At 44.4% G+C, this 21,287-nt stretch overlaps 2 protein-coding genes across 4 annotated transcripts; one reads left to right on the top strand and one right to left on the bottom strand.

The window, feature by feature from the left end:
- Positions 1-10,929: 10,929 nt before the first annotated feature.
- On the top strand, positions 10,930-13,215 carry LOC121596255 (lysine--tRNA ligase-like). 2 transcript variants are annotated; one of them, XM_041921026.1, is made up of 2 exons: positions 10,930-11,265; positions 11,358-13,215. In XM_041921026.1, exon 2 carries the CDS (start codon positions 12,685-12,687, stop codon positions 13,042-13,044), a length of 360 nt encoding a protein of 119 aa, XP_041776960.1. In that variant the 5' UTR covers positions 10,930-11,265; positions 11,358-12,684; the 3' UTR covers positions 13,045-13,215. The 2 variants fall into 2 exon arrangements, with proteins under 2 accessions (XP_041776960.1, XP_041776961.1); XM_041921027.1 differs by having other exon boundaries at positions 11,358-12,848.
- Positions 13,207-19,518, bottom strand: LOC121596253 (restin homolog). 2 transcript variants are annotated; one of them, XM_041921024.1, is made up of 6 exons: positions 19,423-19,518; positions 17,957-18,965; positions 16,640-16,857; positions 15,794-16,316; positions 15,427-15,678; positions 13,207-15,315 (listed from the first exon to the last, which is right to left on the bottom strand). In XM_041921024.1, exons 2-6 carry the CDS (start codon positions 18,941-18,943, stop codon positions 13,489-13,491), a joined length of 3,807 nt encoding a protein of 1,268 aa, XP_041776958.1. In that variant the 5' UTR covers positions 18,944-18,965; positions 19,423-19,518; the 3' UTR covers positions 13,207-13,488. The 2 variants fall into 2 exon arrangements, with proteins under 2 accessions (XP_041776958.1, XP_041776959.1); XM_041921025.1 differs by lacking the exon at positions 19,423-19,518 and adding an exon at positions 19,086-19,189.
- Between the last annotated feature and the right edge of the window lie 1,769 nt (positions 19,519-21,287).

The following is a 21,287-nucleotide window of genomic DNA, read 5'->3' as shown; positions in this document are numbered from 1 at the left end:
CTTTTCCACTTCGTCGAGACCGGTGAACATCGCTCAACAACACGTTTGTGTTAGTTTATTACACACCGTGACCCGCCGAGCCGTCGGTCCCTACCATGTGGACGGAGGCTCGAGACTGTCGAGGCTGTAAATCCCAGGCGTGTTTATGCTTGTGCAAGCCATAGTGCAGCGACAGAGGATGAGAAAACCCTTGAAGACAGCGTGTGCACACGCCAAGCAAAAGGTAAAGCTTATCGTTTACCGTCGGAAGATGTAGTGCACGTCGCTACATCACAAGATTTCTTGCCAAGATTTAATGTAATGTTTTGTTGATAAGGTACATTTTGGATTGCAAAATTTATTTAAGAGTGGTTTTATGACACTGTTAACAGCAAATTGCAAAAGTTTGAACCGTTAGATTGAATTAACCAAAATGCTAGGGTCTTTCCTTTCGCATATGCGTTTGCAGAGTTGAAAATTCGATTGCGCTCAAACAAAGGAAAACCACATGCAATTGCAAGCTTTCAAAGCTTCTTGTTCCTGCCCTTGGTCTGTGCACATTGGAAAATGATGCGAGCTTCAAAGTAGGCAAAACCCAACAGAGTCGAAACGTTAATGGAATGCCATTACGCGATTTTTAGACTGTAAGTGAGTGGCTCTCATGGCAGGTAGAAAGTGTATTTCATCCTTTTCTAGTTGTGTTTACAGTGCAACTAATAAAGTGTTTTTGGAACGCTAATGGAGTAGTGTAGAACGTCGGTTGGTTATGTTTGATGTATCCCATTTGCATTTAAAAACTATAAACGTATTTGCCACACCTGAAAGCACTTCCATTACCGGTGATGTGTTAACATAAAAGCTCAGTAGAAATCAAAACGGGACAACATTATCAGCATCAGCGTCCTTGTAATCCAATAATTAATGGCCGTCCCTGTTGGGAAATCGAAGTTCATCTTACCTTGATCGGATACTGTCAGCACCTTATCTGAAACTGCAGCGCACATCGTACCGCGCTTGTTAATAGCCACGGACACGCTTTCCACGTGGGATCAATAAACACACCCTTCCAGCAGCCCGAAACCCAGCAGCAACAACAAGATGGCACCGCGCCGTATGAAAACGATGTAAATGTTTTGCAAGGCGAGAGTGATTCGAAACCATCATTAAATCCGACAACGTTCGGTCATAATGGCGGTGGAAGATTAATATCAAAAGCTGTTGACAAAACGCATAAAGGGAGGAATAAAAATCCAATTACCAGCCGCTAAAGCGATTTACGCTCGAGCGTCAAACAAAACGGGCTGCTAAATGGTTGCAGCCATGGTCGTTAAGCTATCGTGATTTAAATGGTGGCCCCGAATGTGCGACACTCCAAAACGTTTGTTTGACTTTATTGTTTCATGTAAATTGACTTTAACACGTAGATGGATTGGTGAGATAAATCGCATGAGGTTTAGTTTTTATCTAGCATGCAGTGTACTGGATAAGCTTTCGAACTGTTTTGTACCGTCCTAAGAAATACTTCGTTGTATGCTCGTTCCGCTGTTTCCAAGATTGCATCGTTCATCTTCCTTCTTGATCTATTGGCGAACAAATTCGAAGGAAATAAACAATGAAACTTTAACACGTATTAGCTGAGAGTAGTTTGAACACTGTTGCACCGTTTACGATAGCGTGCGACGATGGCAGGCAAACAAAAATGAAGCCGATAAAAACACATTTTCAAAAACCCACCACTCTTCGGGAAACCCTAACGACAGATTTATGTCTTCCGCTGTTCTGAACTATCTCCTTCGCAGCCCGTAAAAGCTCGGCGCGTTTTGCTATCGTAAGCACGGGGCGATTTTACTTCATGCGTTTTTTGGTTGTTGTGTTGCCAGTTTTTTTTTGGGGGTCGAGGTTTTCTATTTCGCGAAGCGTTATAAATCTTCGAATGTAGCTTCCGCTTCCGTAGCTGGTGGAGCTAATGTTGCAGCCCATCAGTGGTGTTTGGTTTAGTGGGTTGGTGCGAAAGGAAAGGAAAAAAACGTTGCTTTTCGAGGCATTCAGCTTCAATCATTTATAGCAACATTGAAAACAGAGCATGACATATGACGAATGCTTAAAAGTACCTGTTAAATTTTCTGCAAAGTTATTTTTTAAATCAACTTGGGTTGTGTTCGATAAAGTTACGCTAAAATGCATTAAGCAATATCAGTCTTCCATTGGGAACTAATCGGTTTTCTAATTGTATTTCGTCTCATACTATCCCGCATTCTGGAACGTCAGATATTTCAAAACCAACCAAACCGAACATCATTGGCAGTGTGGCTGTTCTTTGTTGTGTGATGTTTCGCTTCTGGAAATTGTACAATGGCACATTGTCTGCATTGTACTGCAGCTGGATCAATAAGAAATTCCTGCAAGATTCAATTCCAATTAATCAGTTTTGTTTCTACAGCACCGGGAAGGAAGATTGTTGAGAACAGTTTTAATGTACCTCGGAAGCAACATAGGTTCGTTCTCAATCACAGCCAAAGCGTATACGATAGAAAAGTAATTGTCTGGAAGTAGTGTATGAGAATTTCATAGAAAAACAATTAATTTTTACCGGAGGAAATAGATTGTGGGTTAGATTTTAATTGAGAGTATTTTCATTAGAGAGTAACGGTACGGTTTGGTTTACATTTAATCAATACAAGAATTTCAATTCTAGATTTATCAAAATATTATACATACAGCCAACAAAATTAAACAATTAAGTTAACAGCTCTCCCTATTAAAACTTCGTCAAAGGACTTTGAAACCATAATCTTTTCTCTCCCAGTAGTACGGTGGACATGTTTGGTCCTTACTTTCATTTTAATTATTACCTACATCATGTCGTTAATTCTAGCGGCTTTTCCATCATCAGCGTAAAATGATTCATTCGCCTTCGTTGCTGTGCGGTAAAATTTATTTTAATAATATTTAACGTGTCACGCCTGGAGCTCGGAGCGTGATGTAATAAAACAAATGATGCTCCATACGACTTTCGTAATACTTTTACCTTTTTTTGAGAGTGCCTTTCGGTGAAGCTGACACCGTTGCAGTTGATATATTTGTTTCGGTTTTGGTTGCTGTGGCGTTTTTTCTGTGTTCCTGTGCCATTTTAACTTCTCTGTCACCTTCACTGCCGTGCCGTTCAGGTGATGAAGCGGTGGTTTTACCCATCACCGAGTGCATACGGCTATGAGAGTGTTGTTATGCGACTCTGAAGGATTGAAACTGGTGTTGCTACCACACCAACAGGACACGAAGGACAAACATGAAAGCGGGCATGTGCTTATGGCTTAGCTGTCGCTTACCATCGTATGTGTGTGTACTTCACACTTCGGAACGTGTACCTCGTACCACGGGAGCAACTGCAAGCCTTGAAAATGGGTATATGCTATTGATGAAAATATGGTTTTCGTTGTGATTTGTTTAAATATATTTTTTTGTTGTGATTACAAATTTGCAACCGTCTTGTATGCGATGAGGTCTGGTATGGGTTCTTTGCGCATGAAGATATATTGCTTCTGTTTTGTTACTCTTTTACTATTTTGTTTGATTTATTTCCTTCAAATCAAAAACGGTTCACTAGTATATGAGGATACAAATATTGGTTTTAGTTGATGGAAAAAATTAGTATATTCAAGTATTTACAGAAATGATCGATGCAAACCGGGGAATGCAAGAATATGGTAATGAAATTGGTCTCAAAGCATACTCAAGCATGCTCTTTATGATGAAGAAAATTTCTGCTAAAGCATTATCAAAACTTATTCAAGCGCTCCATCGAAAGCGATACGCACTATGATGCCACTTGCTACATCATAGCGCCAGTTGGTCTGAGTCTGTTGGGCCATAATTTACGAACTACATCACCACATCATACAATGTCAAAATGCACCACATGGTTTTGAGCAGGAGGAAACAATCATAATGAGTTAATTTAATTAACAACATTTTGCTTGTCGTTGATGAAGCGCAGGTTGGGCAACTGATCGTCGTATGAATTTATTTAGGGGTGAGAAATATATCGAAGCCTTTGTCCATAATTAATGCGCGGTCAACAGTGATTTTATATTGCCTGGTAACACCCGTTGCACCAGCATCACTCTGGTCAGTACATGGCTCAAATAGATTTATTACTTTAACAGTTGGTAGTAAGAATGACTTATTATTCCTGAAATGATGTTCATTGCAGCCAAGCAGGAGGGTTTGGAACTACTTGCGTACCCAGAGGAAAGTTTTAACAATTCTACGATAATCGTCAGCATATGACAAACTGTTCACTAAGAAAAGTGATCATACAAATCAAATGATGCAAAGAGCAAAAGTTATCAGCAAGCATAACGTTAGTCCGATACATCTGACACGATATTCTGGAGAAAACAAAACTTGTTTGTTTCTTTTGAACATCTTCAAGAATATCGATTACAAAACAGACACTGAACGATATCATAACCATCGTTCCAACGGCAGTGACCGCTCCCGTTAGAATGCAATCCTGCAATCCCAGGTGCAAGATGTCACCATCTCAAACGTACCACTTGAAGAGCAAGATGAAATATTCTCGCGCGTTACATCAAATGTAAATATTATTTTATGACCCAGGGGAATCAATTTGTCTCGCGTACACAGACGGACGATACGATACGATAAGGCAAGACGCTGAGCAATCGTTTGATCCTGTGCTTTAAAGGAAGGCAATGCAAATGGAACTGGTTGAAAGGAAGAGGGATACCGAAGTATGACCTTTATAGCAACTTTCTTCTTTAAACAGTTTCCTCTTCAACTTGAGGAGAGATACTGCACATCTTGTTTTTTCAGACTTTTCAAGAGAAGTTTCCTTCTCAGACATCACTCGTATAAAAGAAACAGTGCTGTTTGCACTTCAATTAGTATATCTGTTGAACTTTTGGCATCACCAACATACTGTAGAGAGGTTACATTGAACAATATTTATCTTCTAATAAAAGAACATTGAAGTCGTCACTGCCTGGAAAATCAATTCCATTCATCAATTTCTATGTGAATTCTGTGTTAAATAAGATGTAGCGCTGAGAGGGTTATTTCATAAATACTCATAACCTCTATTTACCTACATCCACTGGAAGCAAATGAACTGTGTCATAATCCGTTGTCCCCAGAGCTGGATGCACTTACTTTACTGCAAACATCTCATTTAAACACAAATGACCCACAATCAAGCTGGTTTACGATATTATACGGAGTGCAATAATTGTGGTTTGTGGATATATCTATAACATACCTTCAACAAAGCTTACTGTTCGTTTACACTATGAAAAGGTAATAAACGCTTAACGTTTCGGTATCAATTGACGATAACAATTTATTTAATTGCAGGGGCTTGTTGCAAATGAAATTGAAACTGCTTGATGGTTTGCTGGTCGCTTGTTATGAGCATCGATCGAAAGTTGATTGAACAACTATTCGCAAGCGATCTCATGTCACCGATAGAATCTTTTGCTTTGCTTTCAACAGGGCAATAAAAGTATAATAAAAAAGTGTTAACATAAAGGTCTATTTGCTAATATTCAATAATTATTTCACAGCAAATGAGGTCATCTACTAATCAACATTTTAAGCTTTGTTGCATTCGATACACTATTTTACTCAATGATTCAACGATAAAAGCCAACCGTGGAACACTTTACATTCATAGTTTCATAGTATTCAAACACATGTTCATGTCTAAATATATTCATCGAAAATGCAGTGAGATCACAAATGAATCTCAAATTAATCATTGGAATTATTCGTTAGCTTCATAAAAAAACGTGAGTAATGAGAGGAAGTCCCATTACAACTCTATGCATTTAGTACATCGTCATCAGAGTCATATGAACTGGAATCTACTGAACTCTTTTCAATGTGTTGATAACTACGAAACGACACATTTAGAATTGCATTTGGACCAATTTCCAGTGCTACAGTTCCCTTCAGCAAACGATGACACAAATTGGAGACGAAATTGGCAGACATTAATGAGACAGACGAGGGGCAAAATAACACGAGCTGGTGGTGTTATTTGTGTCATTGGTGGACAGTGAAGCTGCAACGTTGGAAAAAGGTCGACTGCAATAACCGTTTTCACATTTTGTAAATCACGATCGAACGATAAGGCTGACCTCTATTGCTGTTGGATAAATAATTTATTCCATCCATGGACGTGATGGGAATGATACTAACCGTGCAACAGTATAACCTGTTAGGATATACAATCATATTTAATAGAGCAGCAATGTAGGTTTTTACGGAGCTTCAATAGTTGGTGTAATTATTGGCAAAAGGAACAACATAACAACTCTGTTCACATAGTGATTTCTCTTCAATCGAAAAGAGTTGCAAGCAGATTGATTAGCATTTTCCTGATGCATTGAAGTATAAATCGTTGAAAAAAGGGGCGAAACTAAAAATATTCAATGAATTGCAACATCAATTTTCCATCAATTCCCTTTGCTTCGGTTACCATGAAAAACCGTGACTTTCGATTTTACTACACATCATCCATGGCACATAATAGCAAACACATAGGAAAGCTACCAACGATAGAATATTTGATGTGCACGATTGTAAAAATGCTTACTAACACCAAAATAGCATTTACAGGTCAATGGTAAGGGTAATGGATTTATGATGGAAACTTTTCGACCAAAAACCGCTTGTAAGGCTGAAAAGTGAAACAACTGAGGAGGGTTTCGCTTGTTCAAAAGCTGCGTTGCGAATAATAACAAAATAATAACCATTCTTCTAGTTCCAATCGATATCCCGATCACACAACTCAAATGTTGATTAGCCATTACCCCGAGATCACATCGGCCTTTCCGTCGGCCTCAGAGCATTCAACGCAAAGTTATGCTTTGAAACACATTTTGCAGGTCTCCATTGTCCTCCCAGAAGCAATATCAACCGGTATCAATTTACGACTATGGATGGAATGCTTCCATAACCCTTGTCTGCCGGTCGGTTTTATCCATGTTGCGTGCTTTTACCGAGGAAACAACAAAACTATTTCGAAAAGCGTCCAACCTAAGCAAACGACCTCTCGGTGGGCTCATGTCTTTGAGTAGTTGTGAAGGTTGGCGTGATGGTAGGTCTTTGCGCTTGAACAAATAACCGTAAAATGTAAACAAAATTATCCCTACAGCTTCCAAGGCTATCATCTGCCCTCAAGAAGCCTACTTCTTGGCATGTGCTCCAGGAAAGGATGAAAGTCGGTGAATATCTTCGGGAGAGTCGGTTCTTTGCCGCTGAACGTCGCTGAAGAACGTTTATGGAAGACTTTGAAACCAGCTTAAGGGGTTTCTTGGCGCAGCTGTGTGTATTGTGTTGAAGGCCTTTGCAAACGCGTACGCTCAATGTTTTCTCACCAGAATGTTGCAATTCATAAACATTGTCCTCACAAGCCATAGGGTGCAAAGACAACGAAGCTAAGTTGTATCTTTCCGTGTTCCTTGGTCGAAGAAATGAATATCTTTACAAATTAACGCCTTGCCAGAACATGAAACTACAATGTCGGCATATGATTGTATAGTCTTAAACTATTCACTACTATTTATGCGATAATGTAAGATAGCTTGAAAAGAGATAGAAATGGTCTAATTATCTAATTGTTCTGGAAAGACTAGCAAAATCGAACATTAATAAGGCTGATTTGACATACCTGAACAAAGATGATATTCTCTTCAGTTGAACACGATACAGAAAAATCTGATGAGGGAGCGAAATGGATGCTGCAGCGGAGATTTTGTCGATTTGTTTTCAATTATCGGGTCCTTTTCTTGGTTTACCGCCCTTCAACATGCATTTTGTGTATTGTTTTGTATGGAATGCAGATTACAATGAACAAAACATCAGATCTATAAGGTCCAATGTATTTTCATATTACATTTTAAAATAGCTACGCTTCGGATAAACCAAATTCTGTAATCAGTGGATACAAAGTTATAACAACCGTAACCAAGTCTTCTTACAGCAAAGAATGCCGTATAAAAGCTCAACATCCATTCGAATTCCACAACTTGATATGGATTTCTCAAACTCGATCGATGCGTTGATGTTAAATTGTGTCCTTTTTGATGACGACATAAAAAAGAAACGCTCGATCAACGCGGAATCGCTTCATGTTAATCGAATTTTAATGACCTCCGTATCAGCGATGCTCATCGTTTGCGATTTCTTCAGGCGTTGAGATTCTTTTTTCGCGACCTGAACATGAACATGTGACAACCAGCAACACATTGTCTCGCTTCCCATCATCCCCCGAGGTCATGTTCCTAAGGTCGTTGAGGGGTTGTTTCTGGAAGATGTTTAAAGTTCCGCGTACATCCTGCAAAGGACATTCTAACAACTCCCACCGAAAACAGCTTCGACGAATGGTAAAACTCTAAAGCAACACTCCACCTTCCCTTCCCACTAGTGGCGATACTAGAGGCGCGAAAATGGGCGCACAAGATAAAGATAAAATTCAAATTTATGCTCCACTCCAACTAATGAAAAAGGCATCACAACAGAGCCACCTTCCTTCCTGTCCTACCTCAAGGCGCTTCCGTGACCGTGAGTCAGGCCGTGGGCGTTCGGTGTGTTTGTTGTTCCAGTTCGATTGTCTTCCGGTCAGTCAGTGGTGGGCTGGTTTGGTTGCGAAATAGGATCGATCTGTTACGGCATGGTGGTTTTCTTTTTTCACAGTCATTCGCATTGCTGCTGAGTTCTACGACTCTTGACCAACCGTACCACAGAGTCCACCATTGCACATCGTAAACCGTGGCGTTCCAATGGCCCAAAGAGATAGCAAAAGTTGGTTGACATAAATTCTGCATCCGTTCCTTCGATCCCAGACACGCTGTGCTTTACTGTGCCAATGTCCGTATCCTCATGGCGGTCCTCCATTGTAGCTGGTACGTTTCACTCATGCCGGTAGAAACAGGTTGGAAAAGTACTGCTCGATCCATGCGTTTAATGGAAATTACGATCCCAACCACTCGCTGCGGCTTCTTCTACAACTTTCCCTGATGAACTTCCATCGCATTCTCACACGGTCCAGGTCCAGTGTGGAAAATCCAACGGTTCGAATGAGGAATGAATGCTGAAACAGCGAAGTACTTTTCGATGATAAATCAGGCTTGAAAGGTTTTGCTAATCCATTTGCAAACAATATGTGGTGGGATTAAGTCTTCTCTATATTTTACGTTGTAAGTCTTTGAGACTAAGGCGTATATCGATGGGTTTATAAGTTTAATTTACTTGCCTGTAGTAAGTTCAAATTGTTTCAATACGATTCCTCTTTTAAAGCAAAATATTTAATGGAGCCAGGTAACTCCCACTACCAAAGAACAATTACAATCGATTTCGTTCTTCATCCTATTACCATGATGAGCGATGCGATGGATGCAGTATATCTTGTCTTAAACTGCACTACATCGTGTCAAACACTCTATCCACCGATATACCGATTTGAGATCACACTAAGGATGTTTCTTCCTCGAGCAAGAGGTGACAAGTCGAAACATCTTGCTACAACGCCCCCAAGGCCCATGAGCCATGTTCGCGAATGCAAGCAGAACAAGCGAGTTTTAACGAACGAAATTGAATCAATAAAATATTCATCGTTCGAACAACGTAACACGATCAATGCTGCAAGGGCTCAGGGAAAAGGAGACGCCCTAAGGAAGCTCTAAATTAATGTGAAACAGTGTTTCAGGATCAGTGTTTCGCGGCGTCGAGCATGGTGATAGAGCGTAATAATTGATTTTGCTCGAAGGAATTAGAATCAAGTCGATCTTGAACGCCCACTGGGAGGACGACGTGACAATCAATGAGACAACGATTTGCAGGTATGTCGCTGGATTCAATCTGATCCCGAGGCTTATATCTAGACGTTTTCTAACACCCCGCAGGTTTAATGGAATAGCAAAGCAATCCTATTCGCTCTTTAAATTGAACCGCAATAAACGTGTTTACTCCCAACGTCATAAATCCATGAAATTAACGTTCTATCATAAATTGCACCGATAATAGTCGTACTTTACTAAATATTATTTCATGAAACAGGCACAACTTCACAGTCCATAAATATTATCCTTCCTCAGCAACAATTAACTGGCTTCCGAAGTGAACCGTGCCAAACTCCTCGTCTAAGCAAAGTGTTCCTCCCACCTTTACCCAACGGAAGCAGATTGTGCTGACGAGGAGCGTTTCATTATTTTCCGCTGTAAACGATACACCACTGTGAAATCGTTCTACGTGCCCACCAAAAACTAACGGGACGCTTAATTTATGCTCATGAATATTAAACCGATCAATTTTCCCAACCGTTTGAGCCTATCCGGCGGGACTCTAGTGGGGAAGGTTATAGTTAACTGTTTGCTTACTTAGTCGCTGGCTGATGCCTGATCAGCTGGAAACTAAATCAAACTGTATGCTCAGCTAACTCAACCATCGAACGGCAGAATATCACCGCCCCTTGGAGTGTTGTAAAAGCGAAGCGGAAGGTCGGAGCGATCCAGCCAACCTGAAATTTGAGGGATCGTTTGCTTCGACAAGGGATACCGTCGGTTTGATGCGTTGGCAATCAACACGTTAGCAAATCCGAGCTGTTCGACCCCCATGCCTTGCTTACGGGGTAACAAACAAGTGAATGATTAAGATAACACTCCCCTGGGTGTGGTGAACGATGAACGAAGGAAACTTGAGGCTTTGATCAAAACATATTATAAGATGGCGTTGTGCAATGGTTCTCTGAATAATTTGTGAAAAGTTGTTCCTATAAGTTTATTTGTTTTCTATTTTGTAAACAGTTTCCAACTGTATGGTTTTCACAGTAGATGTTGTAACGGAAAATAAATTTAAATTTGAATTGGTGTGAAGCATATGGTTCAAACGGGAAACGTCATCTAAACGTCATTTCATTCGTAGCGGCATTTCGCTAGTGGTGTTTGTGTGGTGAATTTGGGCTGCGCGTTTGCAACGTGCTTGCGGAAATAATTCGAAGGAAAATCGGTGTAAAAACACCTACAATGGCAAATGTGGAAAAAGACATCCCATTTTTCTACGAAAAGTAAGGTTTCCTTTGGTGTGTACACTTTTTTTGCAGTTTGATTTTGTGTTCGTTCAACAACTCGCACACAGCCGATTGCACTGTTGGCGGTAAGGAATGCTAACGAACAACCTGTTCCTATCGTCTCGAAATCTTCACCATCAATCGCCAAGAATGATCCGTTTTTCTTCACTCAGATGGTGGAAAAACAATCTCGAAGTGTATTTATCATTCTACTCGACGAACTCAATTCTTGCGGTGCGTCACAGTTTCTTGCCACATTGGCTGATGCAACATCTTCGTTTTCTTTCAGCGGGCAAATGCATCGTTGTGCGGCCAATGAAACGGAGCAGGGGAAACAGGAAACAACGACTCAACAACCTACGATGGAATCGAAACGAGGTGATCAAAAGTTTTCCTTTGCCGGATCTGAAGAAGAACGAATTTCTCCTAACGAATACTTCAAGCTGCGAAGTGTCGCCGTGAGTGAGCTAAAAAAACGCCCCGAAACGCATCCTTATCCGCACAAGTTTTGCGTGACAATTTCGATTGGTGATTTCATTGGCAAGTATAAGGATGTACCGGTCTCCGGTACGCTGGATGATGTGAGCGTCAGTGTGGCGGGACGGGTGCATGCAATCCGTGAATCAGGTGGCAAGCTGATATTTTTCGATCTTCGCGGAGAAGGGCAGAAGCTGCAAATCATGGCCAGTGCAGCGGTGTATCAAAACGAGGAGCAATTTTACGAAGAAACCTCCCGATTGCGACGTGGCGACATTATCGGTGTGACAGGAGCGCCGGGTAAAACGAAGAAGGGAGAGCTGTCGGTAATGGCAAAGCGAATACAGCTGCTGGCACCGTGTCTGCACATGCTGCCCCATCTGCATTACGGATTGAAAGATAAAGAGACCCGATACCGTCAGCGTTACCTGGATCTTATGTTGAACAACGACGTTCGGTCTATCTTTGTGACTCGAGCTAGGATCATTAGCTTCATACGTCGATTCCTGGACGGTGCGGGATTTCTGGAGGTGGAAACGCCAATGATGAATATGATCGCTGGTGGAGCAACCGCCAAACCATTCGTAACCCATCACAACGATTTGAATATGGATCTATTTCTCCGCATTGCACCCGAGCTGTACTTGAAGATGCTGACCGTGGGTGGGCTTGATCGAGTGTACGAAATAGGACGCCAGTTTCGCAATGAAAGCATGGATGTGACCCACAATCCAGAGTTTACTACGTGCGAGTTCTACATGGCGTATGCAGATTATAGCGATCTCATCGAAATCACGGAGCAGCTTTTATCTAGCCTGGTGCACACTGCCCACGGGTCGTTCAAAGTCAAGTACCATCCTGAAGGCCATGGAGGTGATGAAGTGGAAATTGATTTTACTCCACCGTTCAAGCGTATATCTATGATTGATACGCTGGAGGAAGTTTTGAGCGTAAAATTTCCCCCCGCAGACGAATTGGACACACCGGAAGCGGCTAAATTTTTAGAAGAACTCTGCCAACAACGCAACATAGACTGCCAACCACCGAGGACCACTGCACGATTGCTGGATAAATTAGTGGGTGAGTTTTTGGAAGGCAATTGCGACAATCCAACATTCATTTGAGATCATCCGCAAATTATGAGCCCATTGGCAAAGTACCACCGTTCTCGCTCCGGTTTGACGGAACGATTCGAGCTGTTTGTAATGGGGAAAGAAATCTGTAACGCTTATACCGAGCTGAACGATCCGGCTGTGCAGCGGCAACGGTTTAAGCAACAGGCAGCAGAAAAGGTCGCCGGAAATGACGAGGCCCAGCTGGTGGATGAGAACTTTTGTACTGCCCTGGAGTATGGTTTACCGCCGACTGGAGGCTGGGGGTTGGGTATCGACAGGCTGGCCATGTTTTTAACCGACTGTACCAGCATTAAGGAAGTGTTGCTATTTCCGGCCATGAAACCAGATGAATCAATACGCAAAAAGGGCAACGGTGGTGCCTAATTGCGGTGAATCTTAGTCTTCATTTGCGAATCTTTCGGCGTTTCGATTCCTATTCCAATAACTGGTACACTTTAATCCCTAGTAACATTCAATTGAAGTTGCCTTTTCTCTAAATGTTTTATCAAATTTTTCTGGATGTTCAAAAGAAAAGTATCCAATAAATTACAGTAGAAATAATACATATGGTTTATTAAATTGGAAAGAATACGCTTATAGTAGCTTTGCTTATGAAACATATTTGATATAACTTCAGTAGTTTCACCCTGTTTTCGATTACGACGCCTCCGTTACCTCAATTAAAGACCGTTCTGTTTGCCTCTTCGTCAGCAAAAGAAATCACCCACAAGTTCTCTCTTTCTACAAACTATCAGCAGTAGTTGGCAATCTTCTGTGGTTGTCTTTTCGTACGAGGTAGGTTGCTTTGGGATCGTTTGCAGTCCCTTTCTAAGATTGCTCAGGGCTTTCGTTGGAGTCTTCCAAACTGTGTTGCGTTTCCCCTACCAGCAGGTTGCTGACCTCGTCCATTACTTCCTCGTCCGACACGAGCACCAGCTCTATTGGTCCCATGGGCACGTAAGGTCCACCAACGGCATAATCTTGTTCCTCCTGCTCCTGCGGAACGGTCTCTTCCATCTCCACTGCAGGTTCTGGCTTGGGAGTTTCCTCCGGCCCAAGTTCATCGCCATTTGCCGTTTGCTGTTCGGGCCTGGCACTGGTTTCGACATTGGCTTCCGGTTCATTAGCCGCCGGGGAACCGTACCGAGTATGCAACATGTCCAGCTTCGTCGTAAGACTGCTGCCCCGACGCATTGTTTGATTCATTTGCTTCAGTAGCTTCTGACTTTCGTTTTCAAGCCGTTCAAGTCGCTCGGCCCGGGCCGATGTGTACTCACGCTCCTTGTCGGTGAGGCAGGACAGGTCTACCCTGCTCGATTGCGCCTCACCCGAGCATCCCGGCACGGGAGATGAGTCCGATTGGCGGGCCATGAAGCCATTGTGGATCTCATCGATCTGGGCAGATATTTCGGTACCCCGGTGGACCGTTTTCGAAAGCCTGCTGCGGAACTCCTTCGCTTCCCGTTCCAGCCGCTCCAATCGTTCGGCCCGTCGCTGCAGATACTTCTGTTCGTCTTCACTCAGCACTACCTGTTCCTCCGTCTTGGATTGGGAGGTCTCGCCCGTTTCCCCACTCTCCGTTTGGACTGGAGCCTCCGAAGGGGACGCCGTAGGTGTTGGTGACGAGTAGCGGTCCAACCTGGAATTGAGCTCGGCCATTCTTTGCAAACGTGCTTCCCGCTTCCGTTGGAATAGTTCCTCGCTCGACAGCTCCCGATCCGCGTCAGAGTGTGACGAAGCATCCGGGCCTTCGAGGCGTTCCTGCGTAACCGAGGATTCGGCACGTTCGTCCATTACTGCCATCTCCAAACATTCCAGCTCCTCCTCGCTCAGCTCACTGGCGCTTTCGTTCTCGCTGTACTCGCCCTCGGCATCGTCATTCCCTGTGCCGGTACGCTCAAAGTCCTGCTCGTCGGCATCATCGTCCTCCTCGTCCTCATCCACCTCGTCCTGGCCACCCGCGGCAAGGTTCATCAAACGAAGAAACATATCCTGTGCCGATTCCGGCTGACCCGCATCATTGTGCCTTTTCTTGCCCTTTTTGGAGGCCGACCGACGCTTCTTTCGCAACACCACCGTAGGGATCTCTTCCGGCTCCTCCCGGCCCGGCTCGTCCTCCTCGAACGGAAAGATGGGTAAATCTTCGATCTTTTCATTGCAGAATTGGTTCGCCCGTTCGACATTCTCGAGCGATTTCATGTCCGACTCGCTGTGCACCTTTCGCAACACGCTTGCCACGGCGAGATGGTAGATATTGGACAGAGAGCTCCCAACAAAACACTTATCCAATCGGCCAACCATCTGGTTCCATTTGTCTGACTCCAAACCCATTGCCGCTCCTCCACTGAAGCTGGGTGACTGTTGATTAGCCAAACTTGACTTCCGATTCACGCGCGTATCCTCCTCGTCGGACGGCTGCTCGTCGCTGTAGCCACTTTCGCCTGAGTTGTTGAGCGAGTCCTGCTTGCGACGGGCGGCAAAGTCGGCTTTAAGGGACTTCCACTGGCCCTCGGATTCGATGTTTTTCTCACGCGCAGCCGACCACTTCAAACGACAGTACTCGAGCTCTTCCTTGAGTTCGCTGAGCAGTCGGCGCTTTTGTTGCAGATGATAGCGTAGAATTTGCTCCTGAGTGTGTAGCTGACGATGCTGGCGCTAATTTGAAACGGCACAGAGAAAGTAAGCATGAGTGATATTGGGATATTTGCTTACGATTTGTTACTAAACTAACGTTTGTTAAAGTCTACAGATATCCTTAGAACTTACTTGCATTTTTCCCACCAGATGCCATGTTTTTGTCAGCTCCAAACTCACAGCACTCAGACGCTTCTCCTGCGAATCGAGCCTTCGTTCGAGATGCGAATTTAACGTCCGCAGTCGGTTAGTTTCCTTCTTGAGCGATTTCTTCTCCAATATTAAATCCTTAAGTTTGATGTACGTCTTGCTAACACTAACGACCGTTTTCGGTCCGTTGCGCGTCTGCACCGACTTGAGACATTCCTCGCTCTCGCCACCTTCCTGGAAAATGGTATCAAAATCCATGCCATGCATGGCATCATCTTCATCGTTATCCTTCGCATGTCATGGGTGTGTGTGTGAATGTGTGTGAATGTGTGTGAAAAGGTGCGCTTACCACAAACGGGACCGGCTGGGCTCGTTCCTGATGGTTCACCAGCTCAATCAGCACCCGCCAGACTTTTGGCAACTTGTCAGCAATCTGTTCCGGCGATGCCTTCTGCACATCAGTGAACTCGTCCTCGCCGCTGGCCTCGGCCCCATCCTCCTCCCTTCCCTCGTCACCGGGCGGCAGCTCGTTCGCTTCGTCCACTTCCGTGATTAGGTCGTAAAGGGCACGCGGCAGGAACGCTCCCGTATCGATGGTTTCCGCCTCGTCCTTAGTCATCTCGATTAACAGATCTCGGTTTTCTTCCAGCACGGCTGCCAGCTTGTCGATGTTGATGTCGCTTGCGGTAGGTTTGCGGCTCATGCCGAGCAGGAACTTTGAGATGAACTGATTTACAACTCCCATCTCGAGTTGCAGCTGCTTCGATTCGGCCTGCGATTGTCCCAACCTATCCTGCGTCTGCTCCAGCTCCGTCCGAAGCCGGGTCAGATCCGTCTGCAAACTTTCCACCAACGCTTCCAGGTTTTTATTTCTGCAAAGACAACGAATGCACGAAATGTTGAAAGCAAGATGCACCACAAATCATTCGTGCCAAGCGAGAGAAAAAAAAAACTGTCTCTGTCGCCGAACGCCCAGTCCCCGGTTGTAGACAAAAGCGCAATAAAGCGGAATGGCATATTTGTGCGAGGAAATAAAAATATCCCCATCACGCCGCGCACACACGATATGGCGTATGGCGGGTGAGTATGGCGTAGTAATATTTTCCGATCCATTCCATTCCGCTTGGCACACATCGCATCGCGGGCGAGACAGACATTGTGTCTGTGGGTGTCTCCGTGGGACCACCGTACTTACTTTTCCTGCTCGGTCGCTAGTTCGTTCTTCTTCAGGTCCAACTGGCGGACCAAATTGTCGCGCTCCATTCTCGAGACACGTTCGCGCTCCTCGTACAGATCTCTTAGGTTGCGAATGTTTGTCAGCTGTCGATCATACTCCCGACGCAAATCGTCGGACATAATTTGCAGCTCGCGCTCCTGCAGTGTGTCCTCTATCTGGCGTAGTTTTCCTTTTAGCTGAGCGTGGAAGAGAGAGAGGGGGCAAAGATTCTTGTTATTGTTTGTGAGTCATTGCGAATTGCAAACGCCTTGCTTGTGTGTTAATTGCACACAGTTCTCGTTAATCAAGATTATTCTAGTGTAATAATTGTGAAATTGAACCACTTCATCAAGGCCTGTTGAGTCAAATTGCAATATATTATGAGCATGAGTCATACGATTGAAAAAGACGCTGATAATGTAACAAATTTAGATCATGACTACAACTCTGAAGCTAACTTGGTTTTTTAGTTATTTTACGAATTATTTTAGAACGAGAAACATGATAAACTAAAGCATAGCATCATAATGTATTCGCACAAAATCAAAATCTTCGAGCAACAACGATCCAAAGTCATTGTTTCATTGTTCCAACGACTTAGGCTACCCAAACCTGCCCTTCCGCGTGTCTTTATGTAGCTTGTCCAACGGCATATTGTCGTACTGCCCATTTGCCCATTCATTCTTCCGGCAAATTGTGGTTCGAACGCCGCGCGCGCGAAACGTTCATTCATGCCCATTTACGGCAACAAAACCATCCCCCAGCCTCAGCAAAGGTCAGCCGGCGTCTCTCGCGAGAGCCCGCACGAAGATCAATGCGTCCATAGATCATGTGTTGGGCAAGCGTGAGCGCGCGAGTAAGATCACCTGAACCCCATCCCGCGACGCAAGCGAGTGACCGAATAATTAGCAACCCGTTGGGAACGAAAAGGGCGAGAGTGGCGGTGGTGCGCCGATAGAGAGGGAGAGGGAAACGTGCGACCTTCACATTGCCATGTGGCGTGTGTTTGGCACTGTATGTTTGGGCGTCGCGATGCAGAAGCATAGTGTCTACATACTGGGCAAGTAAAACACATCTTCCACACCTGCCGCATAAATGTTTGGCGCGAACTTGCAGCGACTGGTTTAATGCCGCGTGGTATGCGCGCTTTGTACGATGACGCGGTGATTGGTTGGACATGATGTTTATGCTTTAGTTGAACTTGATCACATCTCGCCGAATACTCAGTGTGTTTACACATTTCACTTGATGCAAGAGTAACTTAACAACTAATAAACACCAAACGCTACACCTTACCTGCTCAACTTGATCCTCCCGAATAGCGATGATCTCCTTTCCCGCCTTGATCACGTCCTTGAGCGATTTCACCTGATTGCGCAGCTGGTCGACATCGGACTGTAGCGACAGTGCCTCCGCCTGGGATATCTGCAGCCGGAACTGCGTCTCGGCCAGTTCCGCTTTCAGTGTCCGTGCTGCGCCGCACTGTCGCGAGCTCTCCGCCTCGGCTTCGTCCTGTTGCGCGCGAAGCTGCGTTCTCAACTGAGCCAGCTCGTGGCGCAGCTCGAGCAGCTCACCGGTGGTGCACTGTAGCGCGTGCTGTGACTCAGCCAGCTCTCGCTTCAACGCTAACCGCGCGTCGTCCGCCCGCTCGACGCTTTGTCCGCCGGCCGATGAACTCTGCTCGTGTCGTTCATCCTCCGCAGCTTCCGCGTTCACTCGTTCGGCCGGTTCCAGCGGTGCGTTCTCACCGCTCGCTACGATCTGTAGCGCTTCGCGTCTCACCGCACCACTCGCTGGGGTTTCTTCAGCGCCCTCTCCGTCGTTCGCTCGCTTTGTCAGCTGCAGCTCTTGCTGCTGGACGTACTTGATTAGTGCCCGGTTGCGTCGCTTCTCCTCTGCTAGCGCTTTGCGCAGGTGCTCCAGCTCGTCCTTTACCGCCACCAGCTTGGACTGGTGCAGCTGTCGCTTCTGCTGTAGGTCACGTCGGAAATTAGCTAACTCGACGGTCATTTTGCGTGCTTGACATTTTTCCGTCATACTATCGTCACTTTCGGCCGCATCGTCACTTTCGTGCGCTGGGCGTTGTGCATCGTCGCCGACCGGCTCAGGGTCATTTTGTTCTTGTGGCGGGATTGTGGCATCGTGTAATTCGTCATCTGTTTTCAGTGCGGCCACGCTGTCCGGAACGGGCACGCTCGGGGGCGTGTGATTGGAGATGTGCGAAGACTCCCTGTCGGATGTTTGAGTTTCCCGGCCATCGTTGGCCGACTGTACGCCCCCCATATTTCACCACGTAGCTTAAACTCTGCGCACAGCAAACACAACCCAAATGTAGGGGGAAAAAGAGAGAGAGAGAGAGAGAAAGAAGAAAGGGAAAAGAGTGAAAAACAGAGGGAGATGGAAAGATTGACACTCGAAACCTCACTGCAAACCCACGAGCACAAAGTACACGATCACGCGAAACAATCGTCACGATTAATTAACCAATTGGCGGAATTTTCCTTCATTCTTACGTCGCCATCAGACGGTCAGATTGGTTGTTTTTCATTTACGCTACTGTTGATGAAAACTGTGCTGTTTTTCTGGTCCACAATCGAAAACAAAAACAAAAAAAAAAATGCGAACGAATGGATGATGCGGAATGTAAATTTAAGCTACTGCATCATTACCCGACGGGTACACACCGACACATCGACAATGGGAACAATAATTGGGCGGAAAATGAAAACGGCAAAATGGAAAATCTAACCAAAACTACTAACCAGAAGGAACAGAAACGCGAACAAAGCACACGGGAGATGTCTTTTCGAGTGGCAGCGATCGTTTAGACTGAGCTATTTTTGGTCGACCGCCGTGCAGTTGACCGACAAACTCACCGAAGCCGTTAAAATCATACCCGGCTGCTGGCTGGGAGGGTGTTCTTGAAGGGGGGGGGGGGGGCAAGACGGGGCCAGATTTTCCTGCACGGTAGCGTCCGCAACAAGCAAACAAGCGAATGTGCGTATGCGCGCGCGCATTACCACGATCGCGACGAAGATCTTCGTTACGATTGCGCACAAGGGTTAGGCAGCGGGGTTGAAGTGTCTTTCTCGTTGCGGTTTAGTAGGTGGACGAGAAAACAAAGCTAGGATCTTTATTTACAATCTTTGTTTAGTAAAATGTGTGCTCCTATAAAAATAATCCAATAAATGTCTTAAAAGATGGCGAAATATCATTTTAAATAATTAGGTGCTTAATCCTTCGATTGTTTGTTTCATGATTTCACGCATTTAGTTAACCACGCTTATTTTTGTGATAACCTCATGTCTTGTCTGCCGAAAAACCGAGCATCAGCGACGAAACAAACGAACGAAGTCGACCAAAGCGGCTAACCACCCGAAATTGATTTTGTCTATTTATAAACAAAGCGAAAATGCCACCATAAGGCTAAATATGAGAGTATATTGAAGTGGGCAACGAACGCGTTTGGGCAACGATATCCTTCGGATAGCTGTCGCACTGAGAACAGTCGACGAATGAACCGCGCTTAGCGATTAGACGATATGCTGGCTTAGAAGAGAGAGACAGAGAATACAAACAACCGGCGAGGGAGAGGGATTAGAGCGATTGTGATTAAACAGATGAAACGTAACCGCAACCGATTGAGCAATCATGCAAGACAAACAGCCTTGACAAGCACAGCTTCCCACAGCACGAGCGTTTTATTCGCCCAGTCGAAACGTTCTTTCGGTGAGAGAGAGGAAAAATGTAGATTTAATATTTTTTCGTTTAACCGGTTTTCCTTGTTTTCACAATCCGCCCCACGAGGAGGCTGGAAATTTGCTTTGTCGGGTGAAAATATTCTTCGCTACAAAACCTTACATCTGTTCTGAAGCGGCTTGCCAGCAGAGCGAGGGAGAGAAGGAGAAAGAGATTGCTGCTCATTGTGAGGTTTAAAATTAGATACTGAAAGATTTATTGTTTGTTAAAAGCTTCCTGCATCCATCTTAGCTGGAAGCAGCAGAATTGATACTTTTATGAGACCGGTCGTGATGAGTTATGCCGACAGAGCGGCTATTAAAGAGAGTAATTTAGACCTTAGCAACGTGATCGTAACCGCGAAAACTTATTGAAATAGGGGAAATGAGTGCATCTTTACGTTCGAATGAATTACAATTAGCATTAATCTTGATTGTGTTAATCATGCCAGGTAAAGGTGGGACTAATTTATGATGTTGTTAATTAGTATTTATTGGCAAATTTAATAAAAAAACAGCTTGAGGTTTGAAATGAAATTCCTATTGTTTTAAATAAGTTCATAAGCCTATTTATACTACTGTATATAGCAATTGCATCCACATCGAAACGGACTGGTGGTTGCAAAAGAATGACAAGCAGAGATTGGTAGCAAAGTGTGTGCAAGATTGAGGTCAAGATTCATTTGCGTTTGTTATTAGAAATCTCCGCACCGAACGGTCGTGGTAATCTTCTTTCTTCCCTTTTGGCCCGATGGCCAATATGGCAACACCTGAGCGAAGTTTCTAAGATTCATGGGCTAGAAGAAATCGGGAAAGAAAGCAAAATGAATAAATATTCAAATAACTTTCACACCATTCCTCCCAACGCGCTCTGCTCGGCTCCATCAATC

This window comes from Anopheles merus, chromosome 3R (assembly GCF_017562075.2).
Source record: "Anopheles merus strain MAF chromosome 3R, AmerM5.1, whole genome shotgun sequence".
Classification (NCBI taxonomy): Eukaryota; Metazoa; Arthropoda; class Insecta; order Diptera; family Culicidae; genus Anopheles; species Anopheles merus.
The sequence above is the reverse complement of the archived record's forward strand: the minus strand, read 5'-3'. Positions and strand labels throughout refer to the sequence as shown.